This window comes from Triticum aestivum, chromosome 6B (genome assembly GCF_018294505.1).
Source record: "Triticum aestivum cultivar Chinese Spring chromosome 6B, IWGSC CS RefSeq v2.1, whole genome shotgun sequence".
NCBI lineage: Eukaryota > Viridiplantae > Streptophyta > Magnoliopsida > Poales > Poaceae > Triticum > Triticum aestivum.
Window position 1 is genome coordinate 559,890,576 of NC_057810.1, and position 27,678 is coordinate 559,918,253.

At 45.9% G+C, this 27,678-nt stretch overlaps 2 protein-coding genes and 1 pseudogene across 2 annotated transcripts; 2 read left to right on the plus strand and 1 right to left on the minus strand.

The window, feature by feature from the left end:
• Nucleotides 1-12,175: 12,175 nt before the first annotated feature.
• On the plus strand, nucleotides 12,176-15,133 carry LOC123139379 (protein FAM136A). The gene is made up of 4 exons (XM_044559189.1): nucleotides 12,176-12,470; nucleotides 13,207-13,344; nucleotides 13,448-13,452; nucleotides 14,641-15,133. Exons 1-4 carry the CDS (start codon nucleotides 12,342-12,344, stop codon nucleotides 14,816-14,818), a joined length of 450 nt encoding a protein of 149 aa, XP_044415124.1. The 5' UTR covers nucleotides 12,176-12,341; the 3' UTR covers nucleotides 14,819-15,133.
• A 303-nt stretch (nucleotides 15,134-15,436) lies between these two features.
• On the plus strand, nucleotides 15,437-17,387 carry LOC123137993 (pentatricopeptide repeat-containing protein At3g12770-like; annotated as a pseudogene).
• Nucleotides 17,388-20,311: 2,924 nt separating this feature from the next.
• Nucleotides 20,312-27,439, minus strand: LOC123137994 (protein transport protein SEC23). Its single transcript, XM_044557886.1, has 11 exons — nucleotides 27,184-27,439; nucleotides 26,274-26,882; nucleotides 25,969-26,184; nucleotides 25,638-25,811; nucleotides 24,776-24,937; nucleotides 23,893-24,038; nucleotides 23,038-23,113; nucleotides 22,774-22,949; nucleotides 22,601-22,682; nucleotides 22,313-22,390; nucleotides 20,312-20,557 (listed from the first exon to the last, which is right to left on the minus strand). Exons 2-11 carry the CDS (start codon nucleotides 26,781-26,783, stop codon nucleotides 20,312-20,314), a joined length of 1,866 nt encoding a protein of 621 aa, XP_044413821.1. The 5' UTR covers nucleotides 26,784-26,882; nucleotides 27,184-27,439.
• Between the last annotated feature and the right edge of the window lie 239 nt (nucleotides 27,440-27,678).

Genomic DNA, 27,678 nt, shown 5'->3' on the forward strand with positions numbered 1-27,678 from the left:
CTTTCAACTATATTTTCTCTAGGAACATATCTAAACAGTGGAACTAAAGCGCGAGCTTACGACATAATTTGCAAAAGGTCTTTTGACTATGTTCAGGATAATTAAGTTCATCTTATGAACTCCCACTTAGATAGACATCCCTCTGGTCATCTAAGTGATCACATGATCCGAGTCAACTAGGTCGTGTCCGATCATCACGTGAGACGGACTAGTCATCATCGGTGAACATCTTCATGTTGATCGTATCTACCATACGACTCATGCTCGACCTTTCGGTCTCCGTGTTCCGAGGCCATGTCTGCACATGCTAGGCTCGTCAAGTTAACCCTAAGTGTTTTCGCTGTGTAAAACTGTCTTACACCCGTTGTATGTGAACGTAAGAATCCATCACACCCGATCATCACGTGGTGCTTAGAAGCGACGAACTGTAGCAACGGTGCACAGTTAGGGGAGAACACTTCTTGAAATTTTGTAAGGGATCATCTTATTTACTACCGTCGTCCTAAGCAAACAAGATGCATAAACATGATAAACATCACATGCAATCAAATAGTGACATGATATGGCCAATATCATTTTGCTCCTTTTGATCTTCATCTTCGGGGCTCCATGATCATCATCGTCACCGGCACGACACCATGATGTCCATCATCATGATCTCCATCATCGTGTCTTCATGAAGTTGTCACGCCAACGACTACTTCTACTTCTATGACTAACGCGTTTAGCAATAAAGTAAAGTAGTTTACATGGCGTTCTTCAATGACACGCAGGTCATACAATAAATAAAGACAACTCCTATGGCTCCTGCCGGTTGTCATACTCATCGACATGCAAGTCGTGAATCCTATTACAAGAACATGATCAATCTCATACATCACATATCATTCATCACATTCTTCTTGGCCATATCACATCACATAGCATACCCTGCAAAAACAAGTTAGACGTCCTCTAATTGTTGTTGCATGTTTTACGTGGCTGCTATGGGTTTCTAGCAAGAACGTTTCTTACCTACGCAAGACCACAACGTGATATGCCAATTGCTATTTACCCTTCATAAGGACCCTTTTCATCGAATCCGTTCCGACTAAAGTGGGAGAGACTGGCACCCGCTAGCCACCTTATGCACCAAGTGCATGTCAATCGGTGGAACCTGTCTCACGTAAGAGTACGTGTAAGGTCGGTCCGGGCCGCTTCATCCCACAATACCGTCGAAACAAGATTGGACTAGTAACGGTAAGCATATTGAACAACATCAACGCCCACAACTACTTTGTGTTCTACTCGTGCAAAGAATCTACGCAATAGACCTAGCTCATGATGCCACTGTTGGGGAACGTAGCAGAAATTCAAAATTTTCCTACGTGTCACCAAGATCTATCTATGGAGAAACCAGCAACGAGTAGAAAGAGAGTGCATCTACATACCCTTGTAGATCGCTAAGCGGAAGCGTTCAAGTGAATGGGGTTGATGGAGTCGTACTCATCGTGATTCAAATCACCGATGATCCTAGTGCCGAACGGACGGCACCTCCGCGTTCAACACACGTACAGCCCGGTGACGTCTCCCACGCCTTGATCCAGCAAGGAGAGAGGGAGAGGTTGAGGAAGACTCCATCCAACAGCAGCACAACGGCGTGGTGGTGGTGGAGGAGCGTGGCAATCCAGCAGGGCTTCGCCAAGCACTACTCAGGAGGAGGTGGAGTTGGAGAGGGGGAGGGCTGCGCCAGAACTTCGTATATAGCTCCCATGCGCCTCCCCACTATATATAGGGGTGGAGGGGCTGGTTTCTTGCCCTCCAAGTCCATTGGGGCGTTGGCCAAGGTGGGAGGAAAGAAATCTCATTATTTCCTTCCCCACCGATTGTTATCCCCCCTTTTTAGGGATCTTGATCTTATCCCTTCGGGATATGATCTTATTCCTTCTAAGGGGGGATCTTGGTGCGCCTTGACCAGGGGTGTGGGGCCTTGCCCCCACTACCCACGTCCATGTGGGTCCCCCCATGCAGGTGGGCCCCACTCCGGAACCTTCTAGAACCTTCCCGATACAATACCGAAAAATCCCGAACATTTTCCGGTGGCCAAAATAGGACTTCCCATATATAAATCTTTACCTCCGGACCATTTCGGAACTCCTCGTGACGTTCGGGATCTCATCCGGGACTCCGAACAACATTTGGTAACCACATACAAACTTCCTTTATAACCCTAGCATCATCGAACCTTAAGTGTGTAGACCCTACGGGTTCGGGAGACATGTAGACATGACCGAGACGTTCTCCGGTCAATAACCAACAGCGGGATCTGGATACCCATGATGGCTCCCACATGTTCCGCGATGATCTCATCGGATGAACCATGATGTCAAGGACTTAATCAATCCCGTATTCAATTCCCTTTGTCTATCGGTATGTTACTTGCCCGAGATTCGATCGTCGGTATCCAATACCTTGTTCAATCTCGTTACCGGCAAGTCACTTTACTCGTTCCGTAACACATCATCCCGTGATCAACTCCTTGGTCACATTGCGCATATGATGATGTCCTACCGAGTGGGCCCAGAGATACCTCTCCGTTTACACGGAGTGACAAATCCCAGTCTCGATCCGCATAAAACAATAGATACTTTCGGAGATACCTGTAGTGCACCTTTATAGTCACCCAGTTACGTTGTGACGTTTGATACACCCAAAGCACTCCTACGGTATCCAGGAGTTACACGCTCTCATGGTCGAAGGAAGAGATACTTGACATTGGCAAAGCTCTAGCAAATGAACTACACGATCTTTTGTGCTAGTCTTAGGATTGGGTCTTGTCCATCACATCATTCTCGTAATGATGTGATCCCGTTATCAACGACATCCAATGTCCATAGCCAGGAAACCATGACTATCTGTTGATCACAACGAGCTAGTCAACTAGAGGCTCACTAGGGACATATTGTGGTCTATGTATTCACACGTGTATTACGATTTCCGGATAATACAGTTATAGCATGAATAAAAGACAATTATCATGAACAAAGAAATATAATAATAATACTTTTATTATTGCCTCTAGGGCATATTTCCAACACCTTCGTCGCTCGTCAGTTTGTCTTCGCGACTTCATCCTCTCGTCGACCGTCAACCTGTCGCTCGGCTCCTTGGCCGCCGTTAGTCGTCGTTGCTGCACGCGCGGCGCGGTCATCCGGCATCCGGCAAGGCGGCAATACGTATACTAAACGGTACGTATTCATGAATCCATCCATGTACATGTTCCTGATGACATGATCCATCCCCGATTCCCCCAAAGCCTTATTCCAGTGGTTTTTATTTTTATTTTTTAGTACATATTTAACTATTCATCCATCCATGATCCATCCTAATTTTCTGTCATTCTATGTACACATCTAGGGTTTCAATCATCCGATATATAAATTTCTAATTTTTTCTATCCTCTTTTCTTCATAAATTATTTGCAACTATGTTGCAAGACAAATTGAATGACTTGGCTATGTGCTGCATTGAGAAAGATATCTTGGACAATGTTGATGTTGATCTTGATTGTGTCTTTAATGACTTTGCATCAAGAAACACCCGAAGAAACTTTTTCTGAAGCACCGAAGTATTATTGTTGTCGATGGAGTCAGTCGAATTTGGTTCTTATTTAAGGTAATCATGTCATGTTCCATTTTTCTATAATTTTAGCATTTGTGTCGTAATATGACATTGTCCAAAAATTATTATAGTCAAATCTCAAACAAAAGACATGTGGTTGAAAGGTTATTCTTAATATCTTTATGTATAACGCACACATATACATATATATGGTCTTAGGACATAGGGCCCATGTCCTCGAGTTCGCCTAGGACCTCCCAAAACACAGGGCCGGCCCTGGGCGCAGGTTGCACCTCCGCCATGACGGCATTGTAGTGCGTCTGCGCCTGCTCCATGGTGAAGTCGGCATGCATAGGAGGCGCGGGAGGCGGGGCGGGTGTCATGGGAGCCCGTCTCCATCGTGGTCTCTTCCTCATCGTCGGAGACCTCGGGCAAGCTGGCCGGCAAGCCGGCCTCGATCCGCCTGGCATGGCGGCTCTGCCAAGCGGCGGCCACGGTGTGCTTCATCTCCGTGAAAAGGCTCTCCCACATAGCTTTTCCACCTGCAGTCATGGCGGATTGAAAGATCGAGGATGTCGCATAGAGGGGGGTGAATAGGCGCTTTTAAAATAATTACGGTTTAGGCTTGAACAAATGCGGAATAAACCTAACGGTTAATTTGTCAAGCACGAAACCTAAAACAACTAGGCTCACCTATGTGCACCAACAACTTATGCTAAGCAAGATAAGCAACTATGTGATAGCAAGATATATGACAAAGAACAATATGGCTATCACAAAGTAAAGTGCATAAGTAAAGGGCTCGGGTAAGAGATAACCGAGGCATGCCGAGACGATGATGTATCCCGAAGTTCACACCCTTGCGGATGCTAATCTCCGTTTGAAACGGTGTGGAGGCACAATGCTCCCCAAGAAGCCACTAGGGCCACCGTAATCTCCTTACGCCCTCGCACAATGCAAGATGTCGTGATTCCACTAAGGGACCCTTGAGGGCGGTCATCGAGCCCGTACAAATGGCAACCCTTGGGGGCGGTCACCGAACCCGTACACTTTGGCAACCCTTGGGGGCGGTCACCGGAACCCGTCAAGATGCTCGGGGCGATCTCCACAACCTAATTGGAGACCCCGACGCTTGCCCGAAGCTTTACACCACAATGATTGAGCTCCGAACACCACCAACCGTCTAGGGCGCCCAAGCACCCAAGAGGAACAAGCTCAAGGGCACCAAGCACCCAAGAGTAATAAGCTTCTCAAACTTCACTTCCACATATCACCGTGGAGAACTCAAACCGATGCACCAAATGCAATGGCAAGGGCACACGGAGTGCCCAAGTCCTTCTCTCTCAAATCCCACCGAAGCAACTAATGCTATGGAGGAAAATGAGAGAAAGAACAAGAAGGAGAACACCAAGAACTCCAAGATCAAGATCCAAGGGGTTCCCCTCACATAGAGGAGAAAGTGATTGGTGGAAATGTGGATCTAGATCTCCTCTCTCTTTTCCCTCAAAAACTAGCAAGAATCCATGGAGGGATTGAGAGTTAGCAAGCTCGAAGAAGGTCAACAATGGGGGAAGAACACGAGCTCAAAGGATAAGGTTCAATGGGGAAGAAGACCCCCTTTTATAGGTGGGGGAAAATCCAACCGTTATGCTCACAACCCGCACAGAGCGGTACTACCGCTCGTCCTCACGGTACTACCGCTAGGGATCGCGGTACTACTGCTTGCGGTGCAAAAAAAATACTTCCATACCTACCTCCGCAGGACTTGGGACGAGTTTTTTGGTTCGGAGCGGTACTACCGCTGTAGGAGCCGCGGTAGTACCGCTCTGGAGCGGTAGTAAAAAATTACATCCGCTCCAATTCGCGGTAGTACCGCTGCAGCCTTTTCAGAACACTAAAACTGCCACAACTTTTGCAAACGGACTCCGAATTTGATGAAACCAAGTTTGTTGAAAAGCTAGCGACAAGGGCTAACACAATCCTGAAAGAAATATCAATAAGAAGAAAATTAGAAAAGGCCCATACGAAAATGGTGAGAACCCTTCCTCGGATAAGATCGGTAAAACCTCCAACACCGAAAACATCATAGTAGACGCATGCGAACTCCGTTTTCGATGAACTCAAGCTTGTCATCAAGATGACCATAAGCTCTAAGACTCACAAAGAGAACCAAACAAGAACCAAGAAACATGATGCAAGGATGCAATGGTTTGAGCTCTCTACTAACGATACGATCAAGCTACCAACTTGAGAGCCCCCCTTGATAGTACGGCAAACGATCCTATAACCCGGTCTCCCAACTACCACCATGAGACCGGTAAAATAGAAAACCTATCAAGGGAAAACCTTTGCCTTGCACATGGTCCACTTGAGCTAGATGATGACGATCTTGACTCCCTCAAGTTGGACCATCTTTCTTGATTGCGTTGGCTCGATGAAGACTAGATGATTGCTCCCCCATAGTCCACTATGGGTGAGCCACTCTTCGGCACATCTTCACAAGTCCATTGACACCACAATGGATGGCAAGATTCAAGCACTTGATCTCTTCATGATGCTCCACTTGAACTTGCACATGGCAATCTTGATGACGATCACCACTTGATGTCATCCTTTCCATGGGTTGTATGATATCTTCCTCTTGACGCAAGCCCATGGACACGTACCTAACCCCATAAAGAACTCTAACATAGACCATGGGTTAGTACACAAAGTGCAATGGACAATTCTTACCATACCATGGGATCACTTGATCCCTCTCGGTACATCTTCTACGCTTTGTGAGTTGATCAACTTGATTCACTCTTGACTTAGTCTTGATCAACCTTGAATCTTTCCAACTCTCTTCATTTGGATGATGTCTTGAAGGTAAACATGAATGATCACACAATCTTCTTCTTCAAGACATGCTTGCAATAAGCTCAACACTCACATGACCAATCTTTGGATAATTCCTTAATAGCACCTTGGTCAATTCATAAACTCCTTGAAACCAACACATGGACTTCAAGAAAAGCCTATGGACAAATCCTTAAAATATAACTCAAGACAACCATTAGTCCATAGAGATTGTCATCAATTACCAAAACCAAACATGGGGGCACCGCATGTTCTTTCACGGATGTAGTGAAAGGGAGGAGGATGTGGAGGGGCTTGTGTTGTGGTGTGGAGTTAGCCAAGTGTGGCTGCCTTTATATAGCGGATTCCGGTGAGGCGAGGCATCCGGGTACGTCAATGCGCGGCGCCGGAGTGGGTTTCTCAGCCGGCGAGCCTACTTAATGACGGCATACGGACGACATTAAACAGACGTGATATATATTTGTCCCGTCCCATCCAGTCAAGGCGTCAAGCGTCTCCGGCATTGAACAGGCGAGGACACCGGAGACGCATTGCGGGCGGCGCCCTTGGCCACCGCACCGCTTCAATGACGAAGGCAGTGAAAGGTCGCGTCCATCCTGAGCCGTCTTCAATGTTGAGCGGCGCGCTCTATAGCAGCATGAATGCTGGCAGCTGGCGCCGGACGGGAATGCACGCGGGCGAGGGAGGAGGGATTTTGGTGGACCAGGGTGGTCAAAAGAGGGCCTAGGATCAAACCCCTCCCCCCTCCACACGTTTGTTTTTGGTTTGCAGGAGAAATCGCGTCCGGACCGCCCCGCTGACCAATACAGACCCGCGTTGGATGGCTTCCGCTGTCTGAACGGCGCAGTCCGTACGCATGTGGAATGTTTGCGGGTCAACGTTGGAGATGCCTTAACTGCCTATCTTTTCTTGTGTAGGGTTGCAAGAAATAACCAACTTGAAGCAAGTTTACATTTCGATACTTAACATGCTTTCTCAAAATAAATCCAACAATAAGGTTCAAATTTGATTGTGTGCATCATCTTGCAAAATTGCAGTGGATATGTCTTTTTCTTAAAAAAATAGTTTTTTTAATTCCAAAAACAGGCGATGTCTTCCCTGTTTTTTCTTGTGAAAAAAGGTTCGTAGTACTAGTAAGCAGTATGTCGGCCTCGGACAGGCGCCTGTCGAGTGGCTCCGGTCGACAGGCCAAGAAGACTGCGGGGAGGAAGGCTGGGAGCAAGACGGTGGCCTCGGAGGCTGCGGGGTCGGTAACGACGCTGGGAGGTGAATTGGGTGCGGCTTTGGTGGCGTCAGGGCCGGCAGTCAAGGCCAAGCGTACAAGGGCAACTCCGGTGTCGTCTCGGGCTCCTAGCGCTCGTGCCAAGGCCAAGCTTGGAGACATGACCTCTCTGGAAAGTGCTAAGCTCCGTGCTGCTGACAAGAACATGGACACGACAGGTAATCCTTCCCCCTCCTTTAAGATTCTGAATGCTTTCTCTGATGAGCATCTCGCCGAGATTCTGCATGATAGTGGTGTAGCGCTAGACTCCTCGTCTTTGGATTTGATTCCTTTAGTGCGCGCGCGCGAAGAGGCTCAGGCCGCCCTCGCGGAAGCAGCCGCCAGGTGCGTGGCTGCTCAGGCGGTGGAAGCCTCGGCCGCAGCATCAGTAGGGGCTGATGCTGTCCCCATGCCCAACGAGGGAGCCGAGGCCGGGGTGGCCTCGGTCTTGCCTTCTTCCAGTCGAAAGCCTGCTAGGAAGCGAGTGGCCAAGGCGGTCTCCTCCCGTGGAGTTCGCCTGCGTAACAGGATCATCTGATGCGTTATTTTTTCTAGAATATCCGCGGATGCGGGCACGGGGGGCGTCGCACGCAGCTCCGCGAGTACATGTCCAAAGAACACATTGACTTTGTTGCGCTTTAGGAGACAATTAAGGCCGATTTTTCTTTTAGAGACCTTTTGGCGTACGATCCGCTCCAGCGCTTTGATTGGTTCTGGATTCCGTCCGTCGGCCTCTCTGGGGGTCAATGCAACAAGGATGTGTGTGAGGTAATTTTGTGGGAGGCCGGCACGTTCTATATAGCTGCCACTGTTCGCCACCGGGTCTCCCAAGACTCTTGGGTGATCGCGAGTGTTTATGGGCCGGCTGACCATGCGAGGTCCGCTGATTTCTTGGGAGAAATCACAGCTATGGTGGGGGCCAAACAGTCGTCCAACCTGCCCGTGGTGGTGGGAGGTGACTTCAACTTGATCCGCTCGGGGGCGGACAAGAGCAACAACAATATTGACTGGGCTAGGGTGTCCATGTTCAATAATGCCATTGCGTCCGCTGCCCTTAGGGAGATTGCGCGTACTGGGGCAAGATACACTTGGACTAACAAGCAACATGAGCCAATTCGATGTGTCCTTGATCGTGTATTTTGCTCTAGTGACTGGGAGGCGATGTTTCCCCTCTGCACTTTAGTGGCGGAAACGCGCATAGGATCTGACCACGTTCCGTTGATCCTGTCCTCAGGGGAGGATAACGCACGTCGTAGTCATAGGTTCTTCTTTGAGACACAGCTTGGTTCGAACATGAGGGTTTTAGCCAGCTAGTCACAAATCGCTGGTCCCTGATCGGCAACCAGATAGGGCGCCAACGTGGACCAGTTGAGTTCTGGTCCTCAGCGGCTGTGGCTTTGCGTGCTTTCCTTAGGGGCTGGGGGGCTAACCATGGCAGTGAGTCCAAAAGGGAGAGGGAGCGCATCACGGCAGAAATAGCCCTCCTCGACTCGCAGGCGGATGTAAGAACCTTCTCTGGTGACGAATGGGAGCTTAGATACTCCCTTGAACATCAGGTCCTGGATATTCTCAGGGCGGAGGAGGAATATGGGCGCCGTAGGGGTGGTGCCAAGTGGGTTGTGAAAGGCGATGCCAACACAGGATACTTTCACGCATACGCTAACGGTCGCAAACGTAAGAGTACTATCCTTAGGCTTCAGTCGGAACGTGGGACGTTGATCACCCAGACCGACATAGTGAAATACATCTTTGACTTCTTCGTTGAGCTGTTGGGAACAACTGAGGTTAAGAACCTAAGTCTAAGGGAAGACTTATGGGGTATGCACGAGCGAGTCTCGCAGCAGGAAAACGACGCCTTAATGGTGTCCTTTTCGGCCCAGGAGATTGACTGCGCGCTTGCGGGTATGAAGAACGACACGGCCCCAGGGCCTGACGGCTGGCCGGTGGAGTTTTTCAAGCGCTTCTGGCCGCTGCTTAGGGACTAATTCCAAGCGATCATAAACGGCTTCGCCCTAGGTACGGTGGACCTGTCGCGTCTAAATTATGGGGCTATCTGCTTAATCCCCAAGGTCAAAGGGGCAGAATCTATCAAGCAGTTTCGGCCGATTACGCTCATCAATGTACCTTTTAAATTATGCGCCAAAGCTTACGCTTCTAGGCTAGCGCCGGTCGCCCAACGAGTCATTAGTTCGAGCCAAACTGCTTTCCTTAAAGGTAGGAACATCCTGGAAGGGCCCATAGCTCTTACGGAGATTATTCACGAGTTAAAACGATCACATGGGCAGGGCGTTATCCTTAAGCTAGACTTCAAAAAAGCTTACGATCGTGTAAACTGGGAGTTTATACGCGAGGTCCTCCTCAAAAAGGGTTTTGAGGCAGGGTTTGTTCACCGGATCATGAGTCTGATCTCGAGTGGCAACACCTCGGTCATTGTTAACGGCGAAATGGGAAATATTTCCGTAACAGGAAAGGGCTTAGACAGGGCGATCCCATATCCCCACTCGTCTTTAACTTTGTGGCTGATGCTATGGCAGCCATGCTGACCAAGGCCAGGGAGGCCGGTCACATCAAGGGGCTCGTCTCACACCTCATCCCGGGTGGCGTGACTTACAATATGCAGACGACACTCTGTTGTTGTTTAAGCCAGATTACCATAGTATTGCTACGATTAAACTTTTGCTACTAGCCTTCGAGCTCCTCTCCGGGCTCAAAATTAACTTTAGCAAGAGTGAGGTCATTACCATGGGGATGGATGACTAGCAAAGCTTACGTATCGCAAACCTTCTTAATTGCAAGCTAGGGAGCTTCTCAATTAAGTACCTTGGGCTCCCAATCTCTAACCGCAAACTCTCGATCCTAGAATGGGAGCCCCTGTACGGGAAAGTGGCTAACAGGGTAAGCCCGTGGCGAGGGCGTTTCATGTCCTCCGCTGCAAGGCTCATTCTTACAAACTCGAGTCTCTCTTCCCTCCCCCTCTTCACTATGGGGATGTTTTTGCTTGCTGATGGGGTACATGCCAAGCTAGACACTCCGAGATCCAGGTTCTTTTGGGAAGGAACTGGCAACAAGAGGAAGTACCACCTCGTCAAGTGAGCGGCGGTTTGCAGGCCTAAGAAATTTGGTGGTTTGGGAATCCTAAACTCCAAACTAATGAACATTGCCCTTCTTGCCAAATGGTGGTGGTGGCTGGCCCAAGATGAGTCGGGGCTCTGGGCAAAGCTGCTTAAAGCCAAGTACTTCCCGAATGGGAACCCCTTCACAGCCTCGGCCAACGGATCCGTGTTTTGGAGAGGGATCCAAGCGGTGCGGTCTGCTTTCGACTTAGGGGCCAAATTCCAGACCAATAACGGACTATCCACTCGGTTCTGGCTTGACCATTGGCTGGGTGATTCCCCCCTTTGGCAAAGTCATCCCACCTTATTCCGGATCGCCACAGATACTAACATCCTAGTTGGGGAGGCGGTGCATATCGATCCGCCGGCGATCCACTTTATGAGGGCCCTAACAAACGAAGAGCGTGCATCTTGGGACGGGCTGGCCCAGCAATTAGGCTCTTATCGCCTTAGGACGGGGGCTGACGCTGTTAAGTGGAGTTTGACAGCGTCTGGGAAATTTTCAGTGAAGTCCTTATATAACAAGCTTACTGGAGGGCCAGTGCTTGACATAGCCAAGGGACTGTGGAAGGCAGGCCTGCCCCTGAAGATCAAGATCTTCATGTGGCAAATGCTTAGGAATAGGCTGCCTACTTCGGACAACGTAGCTAAACAGAACGGTCCGGCCGATGGCTCATGCGTGATCTGCGGGCAAGGTGAAGACGCGAATCATGTTTTCTTTCGGTGCCACCTGGCCAGGTTTGCGTGGAGTGCAGTTCGGGAGGCCTTTCACACAGACTGGAATCCCGCTTCGGGGACCCAATTGGTTTCGATCCTTAAATCCACGAAAGGGACCTCTAACAGAATTGCCTGGCGTTGCGTAGGGGCGCTACTGTGGGCACTTTGGACGACGCGCAATAAAATTACAATCGAAAAGAAATTTCCTAACCACCCTGCAGACGTGATCTTCAAATGCCATCTATTTCTGCAGATGTGGACCCCGTTGGGGAAGGAGCGCAATGCTGAGCGTATGACAGAAGCCATGGTGCGTATCAAGACGATACAGATGAGGGCAAGACAGAACCTGGCGAGTTGATGTTGCTTTTGTAGCCTTCCGTGGAGTGTTTAGTTGCTTAGGTCATTGCACTTGCTGGTCCGTGATGTTTATTTTGATGCGATGAACCTTGTTGTTTGATGCCCTGTTGGGTGTGTAGCTGAACCTGTTATGGTGTAACCGTTGAACCTTGCTGCCTTTCAGGCTTTATTAATTTAAAGCCGGACGCTTCTAGCGTCTTCGTTCAAAAAAAAAAACAGTATGTCGTGGTATTTCCGAACTGTTGACTATCATAATCCGCGGGCGCCGTAGAACCCTAGCGCGTCTCATTAAACCCTCAACCCCCACCTTCCGTCCCCTTCCGACTCGCTTCCAGTTCTGCCCTCCGCACCAAGAAAAGCACAGCCGAGAAATAGCCGACCGACCGCACCCTTCCCCTTCCTCAAGCCAAGCCACAACCAAATCGTGAAGCTCGATGGACCACGTGAGCTCCATGGAGGAGAGGATCGTGGCGGACCGGATCCGGAAGAAGCTGGAGGAGGTGAACGTCGCCGCCCAGAAGCACCTCGAGGGCGTGCAGGACCATGTCAACTTCACTCTGCAGGTGAGCCCGCCCCGCCGCCTTAGACCCCAAATTCGGGGTTTGCCCTATGATGCGGTTTAGGGCCGAGGGGCGGGGAACCCCGATGCCTTGTTCACGGAATCTCCGGTTGGTTCGGGGGATTCGTCGATTTGTTCTGCGAGATTTTAGGGATCTTCTTCTCATGGGATGGGTAATCTCAGGACGGAGGATGCTAATCTTGCGGCAGTCATGAAATTTGTTGGTGTCCAGTTGCGCCGCAGTCCGATGCTAGTTGTTTTAGCTGTTTCAGGGGCATGAGATACTTGGGTTGTTCTAATGTAGTTCATGGGATATGATTGGGGTTCTTTTTAACTCAGGGTAGAGATTTGAGATGGAAAGACCTGAACTTTGGGGGATTGTAGCTGCTGCTAGATATGTAGGAATTTCAGTAAGCCCAGTAGTGGAGCAAGTATACTATTTATTGATATAATATTGGTTCTCGGTGATAATTTTGTAATGTTTGTCATAGTTCTGTAATTTTCTTAGCATTGCTCTGTTGTACGGTGTGAGCACTTGAAATATTGGGACATTATTGGGAAGGGGAACGATGCATGGTTTACACTAATCGTTGAAGGTGACCGCCATTCTCTGTCATATTGGGAAGGAGAAAGATAGTTCTACATGAAACATGCTGATATGCTTGATATATTCGTAGCAGGGGGTTAGAAACACCAATGCTGACGCCTGTTTGGATTTATTTTTCTCTGGTGATTTTCAGAAAGAGTACTTCAAGTGTGCACATGACTGCTTTGATAGGCGACGGACTCAAGAGGGGATCACCAGCTGTGTAGACAACTGTGGTGTGCCCGCTCTTTCTGCCAACAATGTTGTTGAGACCGAGATGGCCAAGTTCCAGGTACTTTCTGTTTCATCCACCTATCATTATTATTTTCATACATCTTATATACTAGTTTCTATAAAAAATAACTTAAGACCAGCTTTGTTTGTATTGAGTTTAGCCACTGTATCATTTTCTTGCAATAAAGTTATAGTTCTGTTGCTGTATCATCTACTTTGTAGTTCTTTGTGGAAATCAAACTGCAGCTATTTGCGCTGCCTTCTCAATTTCTATTGAATTATGCCTATGACTTATGCTCTATCTGAATGAACATGCCATATTCACCAAGTTGTATTTAACTTGAGACATTTGAATTCAGTAGTTGCCACTGGCTTTCACAAATGCTTAAAAATATGTGCATGCCGACCTGCATTCGTACCGTGTTTGTGTATGATTTATCTGTTAATGGTGTATTTAGTCAGCGAGTAAATAGCATACATATGTTCCATCATTCCATGCTTTTTTTTAGCGTGATATGTTCCATCCATGATTTGAATATAAGCAATGAGTCAGTGATTTGGATAATTGTTTGCATGACATGTCAAGAAATACTTGGGAAAAATCTCTTTGCACCAGATAGGTAGGTCAGATGACAGACCCTATATATATTCTTCGTGCAGTTTTCTGTGTCGTTAAATTAGAATCAAAGAGCGTTACTCATACATATGTACATGTTGAACTCTAGATACAATGTTTGGACAATATTTTCATCTGCTTGCTCTGGTTTAAAATATTCGGTTTCATAACATAGTTAGAATTAATGAGCAGAGGGAGTGAAAATAAGGCTCATAATCTAAATTATAAACCTGTCTTTCAACTGCCCTGGAATCCATAGGAAGGAGGTTGAAAAATACAGACATAGATACTGGAGATTACCAATTAGGTCAACACTTTTCAAACTGCCTGCTGAAATCCATGAACAGGCAAGAAGACAACCTGGCGAACCATGAAACATCTTAGCAGCTAGAGGAAAACGCAAAGCATTTAACAGGGGAACGGTAGTTCATTTAATTTCACAAACAACTGAGCATGAATAAATATATAAATGCTTAATTGCATTAGGGTTAGGTTCTTCTTCAGAGCTCTGTTTTTGTGCATTGGCTAATTTAAGGGCAATACATTTTGCTACACTTTGGCAGGGTTACAAACACTTCATCTAGCTTTTCCATTAATTAATTTTGTAAATGATTTATACCTGAATAAACCAGCAGTTATATAACAGGCAGCATATATCGGCCAGCGCAAATTATTGTATCATTTACACCCTGGTGCATACATATGTCTTAAGCTGAGATGTATTCTTCCTTGTTCCAGGAGGTTGAATCGCTCATTGATGGTCTGCCAAGACAAGTTTGAAGCAGCAAAGCTCCAGAAGATGAAGACGGATGCAACCAATGAGTTGGAGTCGTGCGTGAACAGATCCATCGACGACAGCATCAGGGTCCTGCCCCATCTGGTTGAGCAGATCAAGTCCACCATTAATATGAAGTAGAGGAATCAGACACTTTCAAATTGTCCCCCGACTCGTTTTTGCCATCGTTAGCTGAATCTATCCAGAGTCTCTAGCAACACTAATGTAACATGATCATTACTTCCATGAGAAGTCCAGAGAAGAGTTTTTGGCTGAGAGATTAATGTGTCTAAATGGCTCCGCGATACTTGACTAAATGTTGCAAACGTTGCTTTTGCATAGCACATCCTTTATCTTGATCTCATGTATTTCAGTCATAATCTCTGTAACTTGCCAGTTTGTTTGGCAATGTAGCCATGTAGGTGAGGGCACATAATGGCACAAATTTGCATACAATTGTTACAAATTTGGATACAATTGTTAGTTTCAACACATTCAAAAAATTCAAATGTCTCAAGCAAACCAAATAAATTTTGACATGTAATTTTTTGTACTCCCTCCGTTCCTAAATATAAGTCTTTGTAGAGATTTTACTATGAACTACATACAGATGTATATAGATGCATTTCAAGTTTAGATTCATTCATTTTGCTCCGTATGCATTCCATCTAATGGAATCTCTACAAAGACTTACATTTAGGAACCCAGGGAGTACAAAAGAAGACGTAGCTTATGCTTAGTTATTTCTGCGTGGTGAAACCCAACTCAGTCAGCAGCGGCCCGAGGTCCAACAGATGCCCCCTACAACTCTCCCGCAACCGCCCCCCACCGCCGCGGCCCTCGTCCGCCACTACATCGGCCTCCTCTCAGCCGCCGGCGTCTCCTCCTCCTCGCCCCTCCGCGCCCTCCTCCCTATCCACGCCCGCGCCCTCCTCAGGGTGTTCGACGCCGCGCCGCACCGCGATGCCTACATGTGGAACACCCTCCTCCGCGCCCACGCCCACTCCCACTCCTCCGTCCCGGCCAACTCCCCCGCAGCGGACGCGCTCCAGCTCTATAAAGCGGATGCGCGCCGCGGGCGTCGCGCCGGACTGCTACACCTACCCCATCGTGCTCCCGGCGTGCGCGGCGGCGGGCGCCCCGCGGCTCGGGCGGGCCGCGCACGGGGACGCGGTGAGGTTCGCACTCGCCGGGGACGGCTTCGTGCACAGCGCGCTCATCGCTATGTACTGCCAGGAGGGGGAGGTGGCGGACGCGGAGCAGGTGTTCTTGACAGCCGCCGCCGGTGCCCGCACGGTCGTCTCGTGGACGGCCATGGTCGCGGGCTACGCGCAGAACTGCTTGTTCGGCCAGGCGGTCGCGGTGTTTGGCACGATGGTTGCCCAGGGCATGCTCCCGAACGAGATCACTCTGATCAGTTTCCTGCCGTGCCTGCAGGGGCAGGAATGTCTTGCTGCCGGGGAGATGGTTCATGGGTTCGTGGTCAAGCTGGGGTTCGATGCGAATCTGCCGCTGGTGAACGCGCTCATCGCAATGTATGGGAAGTGCGGGAGCATCGCGTCGGCAAAAGAGTTGTTTGATGGAATGGCTGCGCGCACTGTGGTGTCCCGGAACACGATGGTTGCCATGTATGAGCAGAATGGTGATGGGGTCCGGGCGATCAAGCTCTTCCACAGGATGCTTAGTGAGAAGGTGGGGTTTGACACTGTCACTCTGGTCAGTGTGCTGTCAGCTTCCGCACGCACGGGAGCCCTTGAGACAGGGAAGTGGGTGCACGAGCTTGCTAGGAGTCGTGGGCTCGACACTGGTGCGAGGATCGGCAATGTTCTTGTGGACATGTACGCAAAATGCGGTGAGATTGCTTGCGCAAGGCAGGCTTTCGAAGGTTTGCGTGAGCCTGGTGTTGTGTCATGGAGCGCCATGATCAGTGCATATGCCAACCATGGTGAGCCTGAAGAGGCTCTCAGTCTGTTCTCTGCGATGAAAGATCAAGGGATAAAGCCTAATTCCTTCACATTGACCGCGGTTCTAGTGGCGTGTGGCCACTCTGGCCTTGTTGATGAAGGGCTGGCGATTTTCAACAGCATTGTCACGGACTACCATATATCACCAACACTTGGACGTGCCGGTAGACTTGTTGAAGCGTATGAAATCATCAGGGGAATGTCGATGCAACCAGACAAGTGCATTTGGGGCGCGTTCCTCGGCGGTTGCAGGCTTCATGGCAACCTGGAGCTGGCTGAATTTGTTGCCAAGGATCTCTTCCAGTCGGGCTCTAATGACGTCACGTTCTACGTTTTGATGGCGAACATGTACTTCGAGGCTGGAATGCTGGAAGACGCGGAGAGGACGAGGAGGACCATGAAGGAGATGGAACTCAAGAAGACGGCTGGGCACAGCTTAGTTTGTACCAGTAGAGAAAGAAGAGCCATCATGAGGTAGCAAGCTAGATGCAAGTTTTTTAGGTTAGACTGTTTGTAATCAGCTATTTACACATGTTCTCTTCCCAATATCACATAATTCTTTGGATATCGAATTAGGCTTTATCACAGGCTCGTGATAAACTGAGGACAAATGTTCTGTTTTCTGATAATTTTTTCACCTTGTTTTTTTATGACGGGAAATTTTTTCACCTTGTTAACTGTACAATGGGGAAGGCCGCCCAATTAAAATGTGATGAACAGTTGCATTATTGGAATGTGATGTTACATTAGAGCTGCAGAAGAGATTGAAAACAATGCTCCAGAAAATAATGTAATACCTAGTTTCTATGGTATTAGGATTGTAATGTTCAGACTTCTGCCGAACAAAAACCAAAGTGGTGGGTGTATGGCACGGGTACTGGACGAAGATCGGTGATCGGTGAGGAATAATGGTTTCCATACTACAGGAGAATACCATTCTAAGTTGATTGGCATAGAAATTTGTTTCATGGCTCAGGTGGGAAGGGCAGAGAATTGTAGTCACAGATGCTATTTTCCACTGAGATGCATCGACGGTCCAGATAATTTTTCTTCGGACAAACAAGAACGCTTATGGCAGATGACTGATTAAGTATACTTTTTCCTTTTTCATGCTGGTGGGATGAGTTCTGATGAGGTAGGACAAAGAAGTTGCAAACTGAAAATGATAGCGATTATGTAATTTAAGTACTTCACATATATTCCACCCACCATCCTCTATACTGGAAGCGAAAGAATACGAAGAACGAGAAAGTTTCAAATAGCTTCCTGCATTTTTTGAACTTTCTAAGAAAGATTCATGTCTTCTAGCATTTTGTATTGCTCTCCTAGGAAGTGTGCATTCTGAATTTTTTGAACGATTCATAATCTAGCATTTTGCATTGCTCCCAGGAAGTGTTTGTGGGCAACAGCACAGTATATAAAGTTCGGTAGTGTGCATTCGTTTTTCTCTAAAAGAAATAAATTCTGTGAACTCAGTGCACACCTTAAAATGTGAGTCGACGCAGCAGGCCATGTTACATTTTTTTTTGACACCCAAAGTACCTCTATTCATTGCTAATCAGGGTAATATCTTTTAGGAGAAGAGGTACAGTACATGGGGGGAAGGGCAATATCAGGGTAATATCATCTGCCCAAATGCCCGGTTCAGCATATTTTGCCAAGCTGGCCAGTTCATGCGCTGCACCGTTTGCCTCCCTGCGCACTTATCTTCAGTTACGTGTTGGCACTAGTGAGTAATATTGAATGCAAGGTCAATATCTTCAGACTCCTCTTCCTCCGACAACAACAAAGAACCATGTTATGCCATGCCACTGCATTATCATTAGGTCGTGCCATCGTGGCCGTCTAAATTTATGCCGCATTTGGACCAATACACGTGTGCATGTTGCTAACAGGTCAAATTTTAGATTTTTAAGATTTTTATTTTAATAAGTAAAACAAGTCAGTTAATTCATTAAGGTGGTTATGTTTATACCATATATCAATGGCCAACTCTTATCTTAGTACAAGGTTCTCTCGGAAAACCTTGTCTTTCTGTGAATTTAAATTTGGCAGTTTGAAGAAATTCAAATGAAAAGAGGAAAATGCAGAGAAAAATGCAAAAAAGAATTTGAAAAAGAAAACCACATGCCCAATGTGTGTCCAGAAGGACGACATTCAGGTATTGACCAATGAAGAAAAAAAATATAATTACGCTTGCTTCCATCAACCAATAAACCACCACCATAACATCAATTGTCACACATTTTTGGAGCAAACACCTGCTATCAATAAATCTAGTAGACGCAGCAACCACGCCATCGCTAGCCACACATGAGACTTAAAAACTCCTCTTCACCAGTACGCTTGAACACCCAGACGATGGCAATCTTCTTTGGTGTAAGCAATGATCAACCATATGTTGAGCTAACAACACAATTTATGAATGTTCCATCTCGGGCTAAACGACATAAACCTTACAGTCCATGGCAATGTACAGATGCGGAGGTAAAAGCGGTATGCTGGCCTACAGTACGTGGCAACCGGTATAAGAGCGATACACACGAAAAGGTTTTCTTTGCTGTACATGAGAGAAGAGGCCATTGGTGCAAAACTACTGCACGTCCATGCTCTACTGAACTGCCAACCGCTGGAGATGCTCCATGAAGACCTGGAAGCTCGCATCATCTGTGAATATCATATCCCCCCCAGGAGGCGGAGGACTGTCGGAGTCATATGTCACAGATGGGTTCAGCTTTGCCAGCAAGAATCGAGCCTGCAATTTCCATAAAATAAAGCATTAGACAACAAATTATATGGAAGTGCTGATCATTTTTTTAGTTTACTCCAAAATTAATAACTGATCACTGGTGACTTGATTGCAATTCTCGGCACAAATTTTGACCTTCCAGTTCAAGATTGTTGCATTTGTTCAAATTTATATCTTAACGGGATCCCCTGCAGTTGCTACTGTCACTGCAGATTGAGGAACTGCTCCTGACTACCGAGTATACAGGCACCGGATGCATACTCCTAAGAGTTCTGATGCAGAGTGTACTGACAGATTAAATAGAAAATAATAACCTGAGAACCATATTGATCGCACACAACCAAACGAGGCACAGGAAAGCGCTCCTTGATTATTGAATCAGCTTCCTCCTGTGGGGCTTGCAACAACTGGGCAAACATCTGAACATAATACAGGGTTATACATGATTTTTCGACAACAACATGCGAGAACTCAAAAGAGAAAACCAAAAAATGCAAAATATAGAGCATTGATATTTTCTATGAATTCTTTTTATTTCAAATCAAATACAGATAAGTTCTCCATAAACTTACAAGAAAGCCAACATGGAGTCGAAAAATAATAATATTTAGTGTTATCACGGTTTTTGGCCGACAAAACATTACCTCGTGGCCTTCTTGATTTTGGTAACCAGCCTTCCGCTACTGTGCGATCGTTATCCCATGGAATATGACAACGGTAAAATAAGAATCCAACAAAAGTATCCTGTCACCAGCAATTGCGCTTACATCCAATAGAACAGGCTCAGGACCTGACTGAAATGAATATGATATAAGTGATGGCTGGATCTTCACAACTGCATTTGCTACATTTTCTCTGTTTAACATCATCCTGAAATATGCAGTTTCATCTGGACTATTGTTGAAAACCTGCATGTAGTAGTTAATTAGCAGCAAAGAGAAATTTAATTCGCTTGATCTGTTGATCAGCATGACTCACTGAATTAGGACAGAAAAAATGTTTTACCTGAATAAACTGAGAACGTCTCAAATTAAAAATAAACTGTGGAAAAATTGATAGACGTGGGGACAAACTGAAAGATGAAGGTGCTTCCTTCTGATAGTCTCCAAATTTCGAACATAAACTAATCAATGCTCGGTCAAGCCATCTTACTGGATCAAAATCAACCTGAAAAAAACACCAAGAACATGCTATAAAAATGAATATAACAGACCTTACACACAGGAAGAGTCGAGTTAATTATTAATGAAACTATTCAAGGAGTCCTTGAGCAGCAAACTATTTCCTTTATGGTCATGGTTTGTTTCCTATGCAATTTATAAAAGGTTTCCTCTTAATGATTACGTTTCAAAGATAGCATATATGGCATGTTATTGAGAAAAGGTAGTTCAAAGGAGAAGCACAACCATTATAATTTCAATGTACCGATCTAGTGTGCCATCTAGTGTAGGCCTTTTGATCCTCCTAACGCGATGATTTCAATTTTCTTCACATCCTCAACTAATGAGATAATTTATAAAATTGTTCTCTTTCTCAGACTAATGTATCGCCTCCAACTAATGAATATACGGAATAATTGTTTCACAAAACCAAAGATAAATGTACAAACTAGTGCAAAACTACAAATTGACTGACCAATTTCACAACCGGAGCCCACAGGTCACAGTTACAAATCCTGGACTCCACGCAAGACGTCAAATCACTTGACCACCGATCCAACACAAGAATTTCCAGCATGGGACTGGTCCATGATTCTGTGAGTATGATGTGTGGACCCATTCTAAAACCCATAATTTTGTGATTTAAATGATCCCTAATTATGTGGTTCTGCAAAATGGTTTACTGTTGTTTTGTGATTAGCCATGGAGTTTTGCTAAATTTACTCCAATAATATCAAATTCTATGGATTAAACTAACTCGCAGATGCTGTGGTGTTACGAACATTGGTACACATCAAGGCAACTACCATGCAGAAGATGGCAATACAGAATGGATTGAAGGGGATTAGGCATTGTAAAAGGGAGATAGACTTGGAAGATGAACTTTAATGGGAGATACTTAATTCCTTTCTCTTGATCCCACGTGTTCAAGCACATAGTATTTTATAGGCATGACTCGACTTGCCTCAGTCGTGAGCTCTTATCCCTATGACCCAATACACAACTCAAATCTCTATCAGTTCAATCAAATCCAAAGTCTTATCTCTAGGTAACTTGCCTCTAATATACAGAATACATCTCCAAGGAAATAAACTCAGCAAACAAAGCAACTAGCTATTTTAAATTCTAACTCCCAACGAACTCTGTACTTCGGTACTCAAGAGGCCCATTCAACGCCCTAATCATCTTCAAACCATATTGCATGACCATCTTGTGATGGCGGTTCCGAATGTGAAAAAACGCTCAAAACATGTGGCTCAAGTTAACCTTCATACATCATTAGTACATGCCAAAGTACTGTAGATGTGCTATCGAGAAGCAGAAATGGTAAAAAAAATCATCTAAAAAGGCAGAAATGGGTGCCAGACACGGGCAGAGTTTACTGGACATTTGATTGCAATATTGCATGATCGGGCAAGAAAAGGTTTCACCTTTTTTCCATCATGCTTGCTTCAACAAATAGAACAAGGAAAAATGCAAGACGTCTAAGGAATGTACAGGAACTGAATCAGAATAAAATAATCAAACTGGACTTCACACTTTTTCTCCAGGAACTGTAAATTATGCTGCAAAGATCTCAACAGGAAAGGAAGGCTGTTGTGTACATATCACATAAACAAAAGATATACAAGGCAGGAATTTCGTGCTTCCAAATTTTTATGATGTTATATTCCATCTCTAAAACATAAAAAGATGGGTCTGTCATGGGCCATTAAGTATATTGAAACAATTTATGAGAAGTAAACAGACTATCAGAAAGTACCTCAGCTTCCATCTTAAATGAGACCAAGCGTGCCATGACTGCTGCTGCTGCCTCTTGGTCAAAGCCAGTTATTAACTCCTACAGCACATGTACTAGTCCAATAAGCAACAATATTACATTGATTTTTCCTAAAAAGTCTGTGCAAGCACTAAAACACTGGGTAACACACAGACATTGGCTAAACACAATTGTTCAGCTCAACTATTACTGAAAAATGGGTACAAATGGAAGGAGAAAAACATTTAAAAGGAAAGAACACTCATCAAGGGGAACAAAGGTAAAACTTACCTGCACACTGCCAGAACCAGCAACCCATCTTCTTGAAATTGTAGTCGATCGCAATCTCATTTGCCCATCATGATGCTGATAACTGCATGTGGCATCTCCAGGTTAGAAATATATACTTCTCCAACAATATCAATTGTTTATAAAAGAGATGGGAGGGGGAGCAGATTCCATACTAGGTTAAGAATTGGAAGTAGAACAGATTATTTTGTGATTGACCAATTGCGTCCGGGGCATCTTTTTTGGCCATATCAAATAATAGGCATAGTGATGTTTTCCTATCTAGACCACACATCCTCCAAGCGCTAGTGTTCCCCTGACCTACAACTGTATCTGAGGATAGAGGACCTTTCTGCAGAAGCAGCAACATGCCAAAAGACTAAGTATAGCATACAATCATCATTCTGAAACATCAACATGTAACTAAGCACATACTATACCTTCTCCAGGGAAGTACAAGGTCCAATGATGCCTTGAATTTTGACATCCTTGGAGCAGTTGATCTCAAATATGCCACTGCAAAAATATTTTAAATACAGAAATCAGACAACTCAATAACAAGGCTGTACTACAGCAGGTCACTGGATGACATGAACGTATTTTACACCCTTGAAACAGCCATTTCACCTAAAACAAACCTATGAGGATGATTAGGAAAAGTATAACACAAACACTTGTGCCTCAAGAGGCATAGTCAATTAGTACATCCAAGTTCAAGATCACTTAATCAGTACCGGATAGCACTAAACTTATCTGCAGTTTCTCTGATCATCATAGATGCCTTTGAAAATAAGCTAAAAGCAGCAAGTAACAATATCACGCTTCTGAGGTTGCAGCAAAAACAGACAACAACAAAGCCTTTCAAATTGGGCACGTGGATAGCTAACTTCCACGTACCCCTGTCCATGCCTAGTTCTTTGGTGATATTCCAGTCCCTCAGATCTCTCTTTGCGGACTCCTCCCGTGTCAAGTTTGGTCTACCACGACCTCTCTTGACATTATCAGCACACTTTAACCGTCCGCTATGCACTCGCATTTCTGGAGGCCGGCATTGTATATGCCCAAACCATCTCAGACGATGTTGGACAAGCTTCTCTTCAATCAGTGCTACCCCAACTCTACCACGTATATCATCATTCCGGACCTGATACCCCGATCTTTTTTTTTTGGCAGCAAAAACAGAACTCAAAGCAAATCCGTAATTACATTTGCAGAGAAGACGAGACAAACGTAAACATGCTAGAACTAGCAAAGTAGCAATGCAGCTAAACTAAGCAGGCAGAAAAGTATCTTACTTGAACGATAAGCCACCAAGGTCACTATCGCTTGACTGAAAAATGCGTCTAAGTGAATCTTTAAAAACAGAATGGCCAAAACTTTCTGCAAGCACAACTATTCCCCCAGTTCTCTCCACTGCAACCTTCATCTCAGCAACACCAACCTGAGGAATAAAATATATTATTAACCATATCATGGCAACCGTGCATAGACATCAGAAGATAACGCATAAGACAACGGTGTGCGCTGATGTGCTAACTAACAATAGTTTTTGAATTAACATTCGTTCTTATACTTTTCTTTTTGATAAATCGTATTGCATATGCCCATGTTTTTAAGGCGTCGCCTTATGGACGCTTAGGGAGTAAGGCGCGCCCTGGCAGTGCCTTAGCATTTTCTCCGCCTTAGGCGCTTAGGTTGATCGTCTTATGACGCCTAAGCGCCTTAAAAACCTTAGCATGCGCACTTCAGATAGTTATCAAAAGAAGACGGCTTGCACATTATCACTGAGTTGTCAACTAATACTCACAATAGGTCACCATTCCTCTCTGTATTTCATTAGCTGATAAAATTAGCCAAAATTCCTACTAAATCAGGTTAAGAGAAGTTTACATTATGATAATATGTACATCCACTCTGAATTCTGAAATAACAGTATCTTACAATCATGGAACTTCCAAGAAAATAAATGCTTGCACAGATAGTTGCGAGATGATAAATGCTTGAACTAATATTTTTCACATTATGGTGAGACAAACATGCTTATGAGGTCTATGAATGATATACAGCAACACTGGTTCACGTGAACAATATCCCAATTAAACAAGCTAATGCCTGATCCTTGACCAAGAGGCAAGAGGTGATATGAATAATCTATACAACAAGGGGCAGGGGACAAACCTGGTCAAGTGCACATGCAAATAGATCAAGCACATGCCCTTGATGCACGAGTTGATTTCCAATCTCCTCGTAGAATTTAACGGCTTTGTTATAAAGTGGAGCAGAACCTTTATCAAGATCTTTGTGCGAACGAATTGGATCAGATAACGGCTTAGATATTATCTGACATTTTGCAAAAAAAAAACTATTAGAATACAATAATGTATCATGCTATTTCCAAAGGAAAACCTAACTCGACAAAAGAAGTAATCAATCTCCACACTGGAGTATCATCATGACAAATGTGCATATTATTATTCGGTGGAACTTACTTTATCAGAAAAGGGATCATGATTTTTAATGAGTTATGAGCTAATTTAAGTAGAAAAGTCAGGTCGGCTTCACTACACAGAATACATACGAAACATCTATGGAATTGCAAAGCACAGAGCAAGTGAGCAAACCCACAAACTTTCCTCACATGAACTCCAAATACTATGTAATACCTACGTATGCCCATGACATATCAGAAAAGGCTTTCATCTTAGTTTGCCACTAAAAGTATCAACCAAGCTGGTAACTCAGTATGGTGTTGTCCATAGTCTATATCCCACTTCTAACTCCCAACACAACTAGGCTAGCCAATTTTGGGACTAAACTCACCACTATTAGCAAGAACAGGAGGCGAATTGGGCAGGGGTGTTAGAAATACCCCACAGCATGCTAAGAAATGTTGCATAATTATTGTTGGGAATAGAAAGCCAGAGACATGTTTGTTCTTATCACCGTGGGTGCGTGATCAGAGCACCGGGGAGGGGCGGGGGATCAGTAAAGTCGAAAATAAGATGTGATTTCTCTGATATTCATTAGAGAAATTACTTACAGAACCAAGTCCCTCTGTAGATGGGCCACCTATAAATGCCATAATTCTACCACCTGATCCAGGCACACAAATCCCCAAGAGGCTGGCTGCAACACTTAACGCAGCTCCAGTACATCTTGATGCTCGCTGATCAGCACAAACCGGCCACGGGTCCTTTTGCAGTTCTTCTATAAGCTAAAGAAATAGAAAACCAGCATCAACAAAATGCAATTGAATTTTGCCTCTGCAATTAAAAAATAATAGTATCGCGGTGCACTAGAGACCTAAAGTTTTGTCCAAGTTCCTGGACAAACTTATCATGTCTTCTTTTAATGAAAGGAGAGTTCTTAACTGAATTCAACATAAACTCACACTCCGAAGCAGGCAACAGGTACCTACCAATACTTTCTGCTGAAACACCATCCCTTGCGCCGGTGATCACACCTGTTGTGGGTTTTGTTTTCCCTGTAAGGAAACCCATTTGCTCAAGAATTTGATCCTTCTTAATCTCCTTTGTCCCCTTGAACACATGTGACTTAGGCAACAAGCCAAAACCCAATTCATGCACCTACACGAGTCAACATGTATTCATATCATTTTTTTTGTCCAGAAGACTAATAAAAAGTGAAACATTTATGAAGGAAAGGTGAATATAACCTGCACATATGTCCCGAAAGTAATGAATCCGACGAGGGATTGGTCCGGCAACAGCTCAACTGCTTGCGCCAGAGCGGACTTCAAATAGCCGATTTCCTCCTCGATCATGCAAGTGTCAACAACAAAGAGGAAGACTGGTGGCGACACAGGACCTGTTTCGGCAGTGGCCATGTACTCCACAGTACAACATTCAGGATACAGTTCGGTAGGTAGGTTGCTTTGCGAAATAGCGGAGTACTGCTGGGGGAAGTGGTTGCGCTGGAAGCAGAATGGGCAGAGCCACATCTTTGAACCGAAGTCGGCGACCGAGAAGGGGTTGAGGATGGAGCGGCAGATGCGGCAGCGGAGTGGGGCATAAGGAAGAACAGGAATGGCAGGGTTGGGGTTCAGAGGAGTGTATATGGCCGAGACAGGGACGACGCAGCTAGCAGCGTCCTGCTTGGTGCCGGGTATCACGTTCCAGGTCATCCTTACCCCATCCCGGGCCTCGAGTTCCAGAAACTCAGACATTGATTCTCTGTGATCAGGTTGCTCAAACCTAATTTCTTCAGTGAACCCTCAGCCTTGGCGACAGTATCAGGTCTCCACCAGAAGGACGAAGCTGTTGATCTGCATACATAGCCATTAATTAATCAGCCAAATTAACACCCCGCGAGAAAATTAGCCAAATTAATAGTGGGCTGAAATCGGGGCGTGAGGGTAAGTTGAACCAACAGAGCGCTGGGAACAATCGAATCGAATTCGCGGGCGAATGGATGAATGGATCGAAGTGCCTCATCGTTGCCGAATCGGAACAGCCTAGCAAGCTACGTTAGGGTTCGCGTAGCAGTAGAGGATACGGTATCGAATTGGGGCTATCAGTACTGCCCACCCCACCCCACCCTATCGAGAGATGCGGAGAGAGTGGTACCTTCGCCTTCGAGGTGGCGCGGCTTCGGCGGATGCAGGGAGGACTGTCCTGTACTCCTCTCTCCGGCGCCGGCGACGGCGACGGCGAGGAGAGGTATTTCCGGGCAGGGGCGCTGGAGTAGGGAGCGGGGAAGCGGCGGGGGTTCTGGCCTCCTGCGGCAGTTGGCCACGAACAGAGAAACCCAGAACGCCAGCGAAGCCAAGATGGTCTTCTCTCAACGTTCTTCGCTCCTTGTTCTTTGTTTTTTTTTTCTCGGGGATTCTTCGCTCCTTTTTTACAGAGAGATAATTGCATCTATAGTCCTCGTACTCGCTGGCTACGTCCACTTCAGTCCTCGTACTTGCGTATTGCATCGATACGGTCCCGGTACATGAAAATACGTCGTCAATACGGTCCCTGAGCTTGAAACGCCAGTCCTGGCTCTACACGTGCACGACGTACACCGTACTCCGCTGTATGCCACGTCAGCCCGGGACCCACCAGTCAGCTCGGACC